The following is a 13,127-nucleotide window of genomic DNA, read 5'->3' on the forward strand; positions in this document are numbered from 1 at the left end:
ATTAATGTGATCAATAACGAGACCATCCTTGATCAATCCGTGGAAGCATTCATAGATAATTCTGTGACAGAGATGGTTTTTCCCTCCAGCATTAAATATCAAATACCCCTGATTATTTTTCCATCCAACTGGTTTTTTTAGTCTACAATTTCTAACAACGCCGTCGCGAGATGCCTCGTAATTAACGAGCACAGGGTGAGGTCTGAACTCTTGGTCCATTTGTATAATAATACTACTTGTCTAATTCATTATTTGGTTTAATTATAAACCTTTCAATGTAGTCTTGAGGAGTTTTGATGATTTTGTCCTTGATGGAGTCGGCGGTGGGGTCGATGACGGCGTTTTTTATTCGTTTGTCATAATAACGTTTTAGTTCCCTGTATCGTTTGCCGCCACAATTGATACACAACTGCGATTTTCCTCTTACACCAACGTGGCAAACCAAGCACGGGAGGGGGCCAAGAGAACCATTACGAACGCTTTGTAAATGATACCCGCAGAATTCACCTCTACATGATTTATTGCACGGGGTTGTCGACCCAATCATCAACCATTTGCAGTGATTCATTATACTATATTCTTTCATTTAAATACTTGTTTTAATTATATGGATGAGTTCGAGAGATTAGCAGCAATTAAGCCCTGGAAAAATATTAGGTTTAATCTCGATAGAGCCCTCAAGGACGCACCAAAAGCGTTAATAAACGATAGAACCCTGTTGAATAAAATACGCGATTGTATCAATGAATTCAAGCGTGATGGTGCATCTCATAGTTGGTCAACATTTCGAATTGATGGTGTTGTTGATGCTACCATGAACGACAAACGCGCATCAACGATAATATCACAACTTGACGGTAAAAAGTATTTCTTTAGAGTAAAATTCATTGTCCGGGTGGAATCAGGTAATTGGATCATACGTGATAAATTTGAACCAGTTCTCAGCGACAAGAAAACAGTCATTGTTAGCCGCGACTCCAAGCCGGGGCTGTTAACCGGAATTGACAGACCATACTATGAACGAGCGTATCCTGAAACAGCGGTTGTTTATGGAATATACCCGTTAAATAAGAAACCTGATATCGGAAAACTAGCGCCGATGAAACAGTCAACGGGGATAAATTGTGTAGCAGAACGAATAATAGAGCATTTTACAAATGCATGTCGAGGAAATAAACTAACCGATTTACGACGCAGCAAAATCAACCAGTGGGAGGAGACAGTGCGCGAGCGTGGAGCAACCATCAGCGACGTAGCGAAATTAGAAACGTCGTTAAGATTTCCAATAACCGTTACAACGATAACCGGTGAAGTATTATACGAATCAAAGTATAAATCAAAGGGAGCCCCAATCAAAATTATTGATCATAACGAACACGCATGGACGTCCGCGGTCACAATATTTCCACGGGATAGAACAGTAAAGTATATCCCGGGGGAATTTATACAAGATGGTTTTCTCGCGGAGAGGAAACTATTTGATGCTATTGCTTGTTTGTGTAAAAACGACCCTGTGTCAGTGTGGTTACTTCGCAGCGCTGAAAACGATGCGGATACCTTTGATCAGTTTGTAAGACCAAACGGTGAATTATATCGCACTGAAGCGTTTCACAACAAGATGAAAAAAACCGCCATGGAATTTGGAGAGCATGATGAACAACTGCTAACAATTTGTTTTACGATTCCATCGGTTGCGGCTCATGTTGCAGCAAGGAAAAATGCGTGGAGTCCAACACGCAAGGAATTTCTGCCGGATGTACAATCCAGTTGTTTGGAATACTATCACGGTGGACTATGGAACACTGAATACAACCGCGACGCTATGATTTCCGTTGATATGGTTGCCTGTTATCCAGCGAGTTTTCTCGGGTATGAATCCGCCGCTGAGTACTTTAAACGATTTGGACACCACAGACATGAAATGATTCGTGTTGCTATTAATGGACCACTGCCTGATTTTGATTTAACCGGATTCGCTCGCATAGTATCATTTGAATTTGCGGCAGGACTTCATCGCTGTTGCTATATTTGGATCGGTAGACACATGTCTGGAAAGAAGTGGTTGCCAATAGCGCTGCTACGGTATATGATTGATTGTAAAATGCTAGTTTCGTTGATTGTCAGTGACGCAATTATATCATACCGGGCGCAGACTGAAGTCTGGTTACCAGAACCGGAGCGTCTAGATAGTATAATTGACGAATCCAGAAAACAGATTGATGCCGACGAGGAATATATCATCGAATGGTCCAGGAGGATATTTAACCAACGAAACCGCGAGGCAAAATATCTCGGTAGAAGAATAATTGGCAAGTTCACACAAGGTGGAAAAAACTGCGATTACAAACGATATTGCTCACGGCTGATTATAGATGACGCAGAATATGATTTCGTAATCAAGGACGCAGTGGCAAAAAATAGATACGTGAACTGTAAAACAGCTTTCTTGTCCAATGGAACAAAGTTGGGTACAGTTGTTACTTACAGCGATGGAGACAGCCCGGCATATCCACATTTGAGGGCGTCTATGCTGGGTTATGCCGCTATCAATTTATTCTCGATGATAAATAGATTCCCCGACACCGCGGTTAGAGTAGCCGTTGATTCATTTTATATAGACGTAAAGTATAAGGGAAACATAGCCGAGTTTACTAGTCCGGACGAGAGTTGGGGTACATGGAGAATTAAAAATGAAATACGACGCGATTATTCCCCGTCAGCAGATGTCACCGTTGAGAACAACTACTTACGCGGTGATGATCTATCAGAATGGTCTAATGCACCACCGTGTTCTGATCCAATTTGTAGACATAAAACAGTTTATTTAAGCGGCTGTGGCGGGTCGGGAAAAACGACTCGGGCAATTGAATTATTTCGAACGCGGGCAAGTATAATCGTGCTTACACCGACCCATAGACTAGCGCGAGAGATAAAACAACGAAATGTTGACGCCGTTACTTATCACAGCTTTTTTCGATACAGCGGCGGTGAGTGGACTCCTGATCGAATGGGTGAAAAATTTATTCCTGAGGTTATCATCTGGGATGAGATATGTACTGTTTCGTTAGATGTTTTACAAATGTTTCTTGAGTGGTTGCTGCGCGCGAATACAGCGGTGATAATGTGCGGAAATCATGGCCAACCACCGCCATTTGTCGGCGAGGGTCCACATGATTGGTTAAAGGGTTTTGTGGACTATTATGAAGAAACCGATACTGATTACTGAGCATTTGATGAACAACTGCGCGAGGTTAAAAAATTAATCAGATTACAGCCGGATAGAATTCAACGTGAAATAATCCGCGAGGTGATTCCCGAAACTCCAATGAATGAATTTTGGGAAACATGGAGACCAAATGATTTAATTGTAGCGAGTAGAAAGATAGTCAGAGACACACTTCAGCGGAAGTTGTTTACGTTGCATAAGGAAAAGTTTCCAACGCGTCCAGTGCCGTTCGCGGATACACGGCGGCAGAACATTGAAGTTGAAATTCCAGGCTCGACAGCGTCGGGGACAAAAAAACAAATTCTCGTGCTGAATGATATCGTGCTCGTCGATATCAGCGTCGTCGAGGACGCGCTACGTGCTGATAAATCCCCGTGGACGCTAGGATACGCAACGACAATACATTCCTCGCAGGGACTGACTATCACGGATACAATTGTTTGGATGGTTGATAATCGCATCGAATGGTCAATTCTAGTCTATCTTGCAGTGTCCAGAGTACGGAGGATAAATCAGCTTCGAAGAATTGTTATTGACGGAGTCACTGACGGAGTCACCGATGCAAGCGTCATCAATAGAAAACTCTCGGGTTACCGCCAACAGGATAAAAAAAAAATAGCGGCGTTTTGATATTGATGCCGAATTAATAATTGCGTTACGACAACAACAGAATAACCACTGCGCGAGTTGTAATTGTGTAATGCGCTGGCGTTATTCGGATAAAGACACTCGCCAATTTACCGTGGACAGGATCGATAACAGTCTCGGTCATGTCAAAAACAATGTGAGGTTGACCTGTCTTGAGTGCAATAGACGCAACGGCGCTAGTTAAGACCACGCGGGGGTAATTGAGTATCGTCAGGTATCACTTGTAGTTGCTCGCGTGTAAACCTCCGCTGTGGGGCAGTTGAATCCAGTATATAGATCGGTGGTCTACCAGTTGATCGTGTTATCGTTGATATGTTATGTGTGGTAACACTCCAGATAGGATCAGTAGCTCTTTTTTTACCGCCTTCAAGCTCTCCTGGTTCATACAGATACCTCACGGTAACATCGCCGAGAATCGGCTTGGAAACGCTATCTATTTTTGATCTTCCGGGTATATACTTTTTTTTAATCGCGTCGCTGGGCTTTATGTTGATTGCTCGGGTAATCTCGTTATTTAACGCTGCAATTACGCCTGGCAACCTTTTGACCCATTCACGAGATCGTTTTTCTTGGATGAATTCTTTTGCGTACTGATATCCAAATAACCGTTCAGCAAGAGTCCGATTGAATCGTTCAACAATTGCCTGATCACGATGTAGCGCAGTATGACCTCGTCGTACCGCGACGCTATGATGTTTCAGCGTTGATAGAACAGCGCCGCGAAATTCACTACCAGGATCAACTTGTAATAGATTTGGCCAGCGCAGAGGACCTCTTCGATAAATCCGCTCAAACGCACCGGCCACTTCAGTTGCTGACTTTGTTTTTAACGGCTCCGCTTGTTTGTATCGACTCGCAACATCAACTACGGTTAGCGCGTATTTGTAACCGTTGTCATGCGGCAGAAATAGTATATCAGCCTGATGAACTTCATTAGGTACGCTGACATCAAAGCGCGAGAAGTTGATTTGTTTAGGCGGTGGTAGATAGATTTGCCATATAGCCTGTTTGGATAACCAATTAGCCGCAGTGGCCCTTGTTACTTTTGCAGCGCTTGCAAGCTTACCAATTGCGGCCTTCCCCTTCCAGTATCCTCTCGGAGAATAATAGATGGATTCCATGTTGTTATTATAAACGCTAGCGTTTTCAATTACCAGCGCGAGAAGCTCCGCTTCCAATCATTAATTTACCTTTCATAGCCGATTTTACCAACCATGAGGCCAATTTTTCTTTGAAGGATTTATCAGGAATGGTATTTAACGCGTGAATTAATTTTACATCCGCGATATGACGCTGTTGCAAATCACTACTTTTGTAGTAAGCAACATCATGAGCATGACACGCCTTATCGATAGCGTTTATTGGATACTCACCGGGTTTGGGCTGATTTTGATCATCGAGTCTGATATCTAATCGTGTTCCGGGGCCACAGTAGCTATATCCTGGAAGGTGCTTTTCTCCTGGATACTTTGCCCACGGTGTTCCGGGGAGTTTTGATAACTTGGCTGCAATATCACCTCCTCGCTTTTTTTTAAAACATCTCCGGGTCTAATAGAAATAAATCTAAATTTCCTTATACCGCATTGTACACACTTACCAGTAAGTGCCGATCTGTTATTTCTTGTTGTAACGGTTGTCATATCATTTGTGCCAGTACGCACTCTACACTTCACACAATATAGATCCATAATTTATGTATAGAGATATGAATATAATTGATTTTTCGGCGACTAAAACAAGAGAACCAGTTAAGCATGTTGCAGCGTTACCAAACTCGATCCGGATGATTATCATCGGACCATCTGGATCCGGCAAGACGCAATTGTTACTCAATTTAATAATGAGATGGATGAAGTGGGATAAGTTGTATTTGGTTGCTCCTAGCGTAAATGATCAACAATGCTACGAGGTGTTGAAAGATTTCAACGAGAATGCATCAGCGATCGCTGAAAAAAATGTTATTGAGTTTATTACAGATATCAATGATGCACCAGGTATTGATGATATTGATGGCGACGTTAACAATCTAGTCGTGTACGATGATGTTATGTTAGACAATCAAAAAAACCCAGCTAGGATATTTTCCAGAGGCAGGCATAAAAACACCGACGTGATATATGTCACTCAACGATACACTCAGATTCCAAAAGTAATCAGAGACAACTGTAATATTCTTGCTGTATTCAACGGCGTTGATACACACACGCTACGAAATATTTGGCAGACATGGTGCGGCGGTGACATGGACTTTAATGTTTTTCGAAACTTTTTTAGTCATGCTCAGTCGACCCCACATGGATTTGTAACGATAAATTTACATGATCCTCGGACACGATATCGTATCGGACTTGACCAAATATTCGGTTAAATTGTAAATAGCCACTTAGCAGCGGGGGGGGGGGGGGGCGATGACATCGACGCGGTCGTCGCGCTTTTTTACCGGACGCTGACGACGCTGGGGATCGGCGCGCAGAAGGTATTAATTAAACCAAATGACGATTGGACGATCCCCCCGACGACGACGTCGTTTTTTTTTTACCGGACGCTGACGATGCTAGATCCGCTGAGTGCAGAAGGTATTAATTAAGCCAAATGACGATTGGACAAAATGTCCGATTCGCCCCCCCTGCTGCTGTATGCTTACTTAGAATATATATTACATTTCGTTTTATTTTGTTTGTGAAATTTTACTAGCCCTGCACACCATTGTCCATAAATGTCGACTATTTTTGTTTTAAAATCTCAAATGCCTTTATTACAAATTGCAAATCAATGATGAATTAAACAAATTTGTGATCATTCGGCATAAACAATGAAGTAATTCAAATCATATACTGGTAATGTTAATCCTGTATGCATTATGTAGTAATTCAAGTCATACAGTGATAATATTAATCCTTCATGAACTACGTAGTATTTCTAGTCTTAATAATGTTAATTGACAAGACATAAATGCACTTTTTGAAACGTCTTGCTTTCAGAGACTCGACAAACTCATAATGTGCCCGTCATCGCGTTCTCAGGCGGGGTGTCCAAGAACATCACGATGACGCACGCAGAGGTAGTCATATACGACAGAATTTTCGCCAATATCGGAGGTGGTTTTGACCCACATACAGGAATCTTCACTTGTAACCAAGCCGGATTGTATGTGTTCCAATTCCATTCACTAGCAGACAGCGACCAGGCTTCCTGGCTGGAGCTATACCATAATAGTTACTACGTCTGCTCAACGTACGGCCATACTGCCAATGATTACTCCTCATCTGGGAACTCCGTGGTTCTGAAGCTCAGCAAGGGGGATCAGGTGAGGAAAATAATTTTCTTTTTGTAGTCTCTGCTTAATATTTAATATTTGTTTAAAGGCCCTATTCAGAAGCAAGTTAAATAGAATTATTCCTGATAAGCGCACCTTTTTTTTCTTGAGCATGTCACATGATTCGGATACAAAAATAGCTATTCACGATATTTTCGTTGTAGATTATCAGATCTAATAAAATTTCAAAACGGTCCTGAGTAGCAGAATTGTTTTAGGAGACGAGATATTTGACAATTTACTGTTTCCTTAACGGCAATTGAGCAGACATAAGTAGTATTTATCTACAACTGGATTCAGAATTGTCGAGAAAGGATCATATTGAGACATTTAATGAGAGGTTTCAAACACTCCACTGAACATTTCTTAATTTGCCTCAGTTCGTAAGGAGGTTTTTTGGTTTATTATTTTGTTTTTCTATTAACTGTGTTTTTGAATTGGCAGAATAGTATTTAGTTTTGATGATAGATGGGTAAATTTATATTTTTCTCCTGTTGCATTTTGGTTTGTTTTAAAGCAGTAATATCAGACCCTATATTTACTCATTCCAGACATGAAATTTCGGGTCTTTAACTGTAGAATCAACGTCATTTGAATCATCCCATGTAATTCATTAGAGAAGATTTTATACTCATTTATGCGTTTAATTCTATTTGAACGCCCCTGTGTTTTTGTCTATTTTGGTTTTAAATGTATACTTGCTACTTTTCCAATTATCACTTTAAATTTTGAATATATAAATTATAATCTTATATATTAATCATTTCAATTTTCTTCGCATGAGATTCATCCTTTTATCTTTTGTTGCAATACAACCATGTACACACCGTATATATATATATATATATATATATATATATATATATATATATATATATATATATATATATATATATATATATATATATATATATATATTGTTGTTGTTGTGGGGTTTAACGCCATTTTTCAGCACACGATAGGCTATACATGGCGGCCAGTATTAATGGTGGAGGAAGAACCCGGGAAAACCCCGGAAAGAACCACCGACCCTCGAGAAGCTACTGGCAAGCTTTCTCATATACCCACATTGGCTGAATCTTAGACTCGAACCGCCGCAGACAGAGGTGAGGTGGCAGTGATCCGTAACGAAGAGCGCTTTAGACCACTCGGCCACTCGGGGCCCCTATATATATATATATATATATATATATATATATATATATATATATATATATATATATATATATATATATATATATATATATATATATATATATATGTATATATATATATATATATATATATATATATATATATATATATATATATATATATATATATATATATATATGCATATATGTATGTATGCTGAAATGGAAAGATATTTCATCATTTTAATGTTATAGCTAAGATCTGCTTAAATGTAAATTACAACTCACTTTCATAGTTCTAATCATGTTACCGTTCATATTTATTTTGTTTTTATATATATTTGGCTATCCCAGTTAAACCTTTATTTTTCAGCACATCGGAAAGCCTATTATTGACAACAGTTATTTTAATTTTTAAGGCTGCAACACTGGTACTACAATCGTTGATAACTGTTAAAAATCTACATGGTGTTGTTGAATTTAAGCCAAGTGTATTAGTCGTCAAAAATTTTATTTTGTCTTCTTCACCACATCACTCTCCAAACCTTTTTCACTCTAAGTGCATCATTTGTTTACCAGACTGCAATTAATACTTGGTATTTTATTGGCTGTTTCTCTTACCGTGTGATTTTTTTTAGTATTCGAGAAAGCATTACATTACATTTATTTTATTATATTTAAACACATATAGTGATTTACCTTTTGTCACCAATCTGTAGGTTTGTCAGTTCTTTCAGTACCGTGGATGTTATCTGGTTGACAGCATGTTCTATTCATGTTTTATTATCTATGAAATTATTATCCTGGAAAGATGTGTTTATCTGAGTATCAACAATTCTTTCACACTCTGTTTAGTATCTGTTTCACTTCATTACTATTGAATCACGTACTGTTTTCTTATACGTTTATTCGGTTCAAGTATAGGGCACTTTATTAATTGTTTGCGTTAGTTTTACACCCCCCCCATTGTTACCTGTACAGATTTAAAGCAAAGTCACCAGGACCTCTTAAAGTATCTTTCCCATTTACTTCATGAGAAAAATGTATCCTACAGGTACACCGTGGAACACTTACTTGTTCACTCTTATGTTTAATATTTATTTTCAGTCTGTTTATTTTGCTTCTTTGCAATTGCCTGTTAAGATTTTTACCCTTTAAGAAACAATACCACAATAAGAAACAGTTCTACCATGCTGAGATTTTAACATTGTGCTGCGGTCGTATTTTTGGGCATTCAGTGTCAATGGTCCAATCAAAGAAAATGTGAAAAATGTTAAGTTATTTTTATGGCTCTATATTATGTTGACCATCTGCATTGGTTTTAATTTCTTACTCAGGACATTCTTAATCTCCTTGCACTGTTTTAATGAAGAACGTTGAAACGTAACTCCATCTTATTAGTCTCATTACAAACTATAGTGTCTCTTTTGTCCTCAGTCCGGTTCTACCTAATTAGCTGCATATCAATTAGCCCTTAAAATGTATTGTGACAAACCTAAGCAAAGTTGCAGAAAACCAATAAAAGTCAGAGGAATGCGAAACGTATATATACGCGAGACTCCTAATCCATCTGCAATACCCATCTCACCGTAAATGAGACATTGCTAGCCGCTTCTTGCTTCATCATGTATAATTTATTTTGTATTTCTTTCCAATATCTCTGCGATATTCGATCTCTTTCATAATGTTTTGCGACCTGAAATGATTTACCCGAGTCTTGCCATGGTATTGGATACAACAGTGATCTGCTTGTTTTTTAATCTGCTATTTAAATATAGGAAATATGTTAGGTTTAATGCTAGTGTTTGTATCACCTTCAGCAGCAGAGGGGGCGAATCGGACATTTTGTCCAATCGTTATTTTGCTTAATTATTACTTTCTGCACTCAACGATCTAGTGTCGTCAGCGCCTGGTAAAAAAAAAAACGACGACGTCGTTGGGGGATCGTCCAATCGTCATTTGGTTTAATTAACACCTTCTGCGCGCCGATCCCCAGCGTCGTCAGCGTCCGGTAAGCACATCGACGACCGCGTCGATGTCATCGCCCCCTCTGCTGCTAAGTGGTTATTTACAATGATCTTACAAACAGAGTGATCACTAACTCCTCCTCCTGTAGATCAATTAGGTTATTTGACTGATCGGTGAGTTTAAAATTAATTCTCGTTAAAAACCGATCATGGCATCGCATATAGACCGGATTAATCGGATTCTCAACGATTAAATATCCCGGAGGGGCTGTTGGTGAAAATGAATAAAGGATATATCCCTGTTGAGCTTGATTTGATTGATTGGTATCTACCTGGTAACTCCCTTCGATAACATCACACACTAGATTGATTGCTATCACCGATGCGATATTTACGTTGTATGGAGCAATATGCCTACCATCATCTCCGTTATCGTGTCTGAGGATATGAGTTGATGGACTGATAAAATCATTAAGAGACTTTCTTAGTTCTGGCGCGTTGTATCCTGGAAACTTGAAATCAGGTAAATCGGCTTCTGTGATATTATACTCGGTTAGGAATTCTTGTTTATTATTATCATCGCTGCTATCGGATATTATTTTAACGATTAGTTCATTGATATATTCCATGTCTGATATAAGTTGATTTAACACCTCAACGTGTTTTTGTGCTTTTGTTTTCCGTAGTTGTTCTAGTTGCAATCGGTAATTATGATTAATTTCGATAAAAAAACTATCGATATCATTTAAATTAAATGTGAACACGGCGTGCAATGTAGGAATTTTCTCATACTGAAAATACCATTGCATGGTATTCCTGTCTTGAAATATAAACCCGCCGGGTAATAACGCGTTTTTCATAATAGACAACTTATCTCGATAACTGGGATTAATTTCATGATACGATTGCGCATTTGTGTTCAAGTCCGCGGGGATTTCATGAGGTGGATTCTTAGGCCATCCTAGTATGGTTCTTATTGAACTGTTATAGATATCAACCATATACCCCGGTGTGCTTATTTCAATCGTCGACGATAACGTCGGTTCATGAACCGTAATAGCTATTTTTGATTCCTTTCCTGTGATCGATTTTATCCTGCGTTGAAATTCTTTATTGATTTGTTCTATTTGGTATGACCCAGTTGGTATTGTAACCTCCTTCCAGTCTGGGGTCCCATCGGGTTTATTTGTCCGTGCAAAAACCAGCGAGTTATTAGGTTGTTGTCCGTTAAATGCGTCCGCTCGGATATTAGGCCAACTGTGATATACTCGCAATTTTGCCAGCGCTATTTCCTTCACTGGAACCGGCGATGGGAAGTTTACACTGAATTCGGGTTTCGTTGACGTTATCGATATCATATTTGTTTGTACCGGAGTGGTATTCTCCGCGATCCGCTGAAGCAACTGAAACCCTTCGGGGTTCAGTGACATTATTATTATTCGTTGTCTTTAGTGTCTAATTTCAACGACCAGGTGGTTCTGGCTTCCAGTTGAAAATCCTCGATTTTTGACATCGCGGAGCTATACAACTGGACCATCGTTGAGAATTCAACATCGGATACGAACAAATTATCAATCGATAACGAGATCAACCCGGATAATTTCGAGTACGCGTCGGATACTATTTGATGTTTTACTGTATACTCGTTGAGTTTTTTCTGAAAACACGATGATATCTTCCTAGTGATTGCGTTGGCGACTCCAGCAACTGTTGTCATCGCGGAGACAGCGATTGGAACAGCGATCGGGGCTATCGTGGTCACCGTGGATAAAATAACACCGGCGCCAGCTACTATACCCGACACCGAGTACACGACCGCGTCGATGGCGGTTATTTTTCGGCGGTATTTTTTTATTTTTGCACGGTATTGTTCGGAAAGCGTTTTCAAGTTCGCGGAAAATTCTTTTGCGGTATCGAATCGATATTGATGTGACGTCGGTGATACCTCTGATTCAATTTCCTTGGTGGTCATTTTTATTTTAAAAGAGCTAATGTTTTTAATTACTTAGATTCGCTACAAATTCCACATGCCATGTAATGTTTGCCCCGGTTAGATTTCTATCAACGGCATAAATTGTAAACAGTTCAGTTGCGTTCTTGTCTATAATTGTTGATATTGTATTGTTAAACCCGGATGAACTCGACGATAATATATTAAACTGCATCATTGAAACCAGTGTCAATCGATAAATACCCTTAACAGTTGCGGTAATATTTACTGTATTCTGTGTAGGAGTCCAATCGAATGATCCATGCCGAATTGTGTATACTGTGTTGATGATGTTCTCATGAGGGATTTTTATTTTTTCGAATTGCTCTGCTACTCTCGGTAGTCCGTCTTTAATCGCTTCAACATCAGTTTTAATCGTTCCTATTTCCTGTATATGCGTGTCCACATCTTTTTTGTTCGCTGCAACCCTAGTAATGAGTGTATTTATTTCCTGTATATGCGTGTCTATACTTTTTTTGTTCGCTATAACATTAATTTTGAGTACTTCTATTTCCCCTTCATGCACGTCTATACTTTTTTTGCTCGCTATAACATTAATGTTAATTGTTTCTATTCTCTGTCCATGCGCGTCTACATTATTTATGATCGTTACAACATTAGTTTTGATTGTTTCTATTTCCCGTGTATTCTCGGTTATACTTTTTTTGTTCGCTGCAACATCAAGTTTGATTGTTCCTATTTCATATGTATGCACGTCTATACCTTTTTTGTTCGCTGCAACATCAGTTTTGATTAATCCTATTCCCCGCCAATACGCGTCTACATTTTTTTTGTTCGCTTCAATATCAGTTTTGATTGTTCCTATTTCCTGTGTATGCGCGTCCAT

General features: G+C 39.2%; 1 protein-coding gene across 1 annotated transcript in view; it reads left to right on the top strand.

Annotated features, from left to right (window-relative positions):
• The window catches only part of LOC149791064 (complement C1q-like protein 3), a 46,322-nt gene that overhangs the window by 15,801 nt on the left and 17,394 nt on the right, over positions 1–13,127 (top strand). The window contains exon 3 of the mRNA XM_089972999.1: positions 6,856–7,181. Within this exon, the coding sequence (XP_089829125.1) occupies positions 6,856–7,181 (326 nt within the window). The remainder of the gene's footprint in view (positions 1–6,855; positions 7,182–13,127) is intronic.

This window comes from Sinohyriopsis cumingii, chromosome 10 (genome assembly GCF_028554795.1).
Source record: "Sinohyriopsis cumingii isolate HCF-2022 chromosome 10, ASM2855479v2, whole genome shotgun sequence".
NCBI classification, from domain to species: domain Eukaryota; kingdom Metazoa; phylum Mollusca; class Bivalvia; order Unionida; family Unionidae; genus Sinohyriopsis; species Sinohyriopsis cumingii.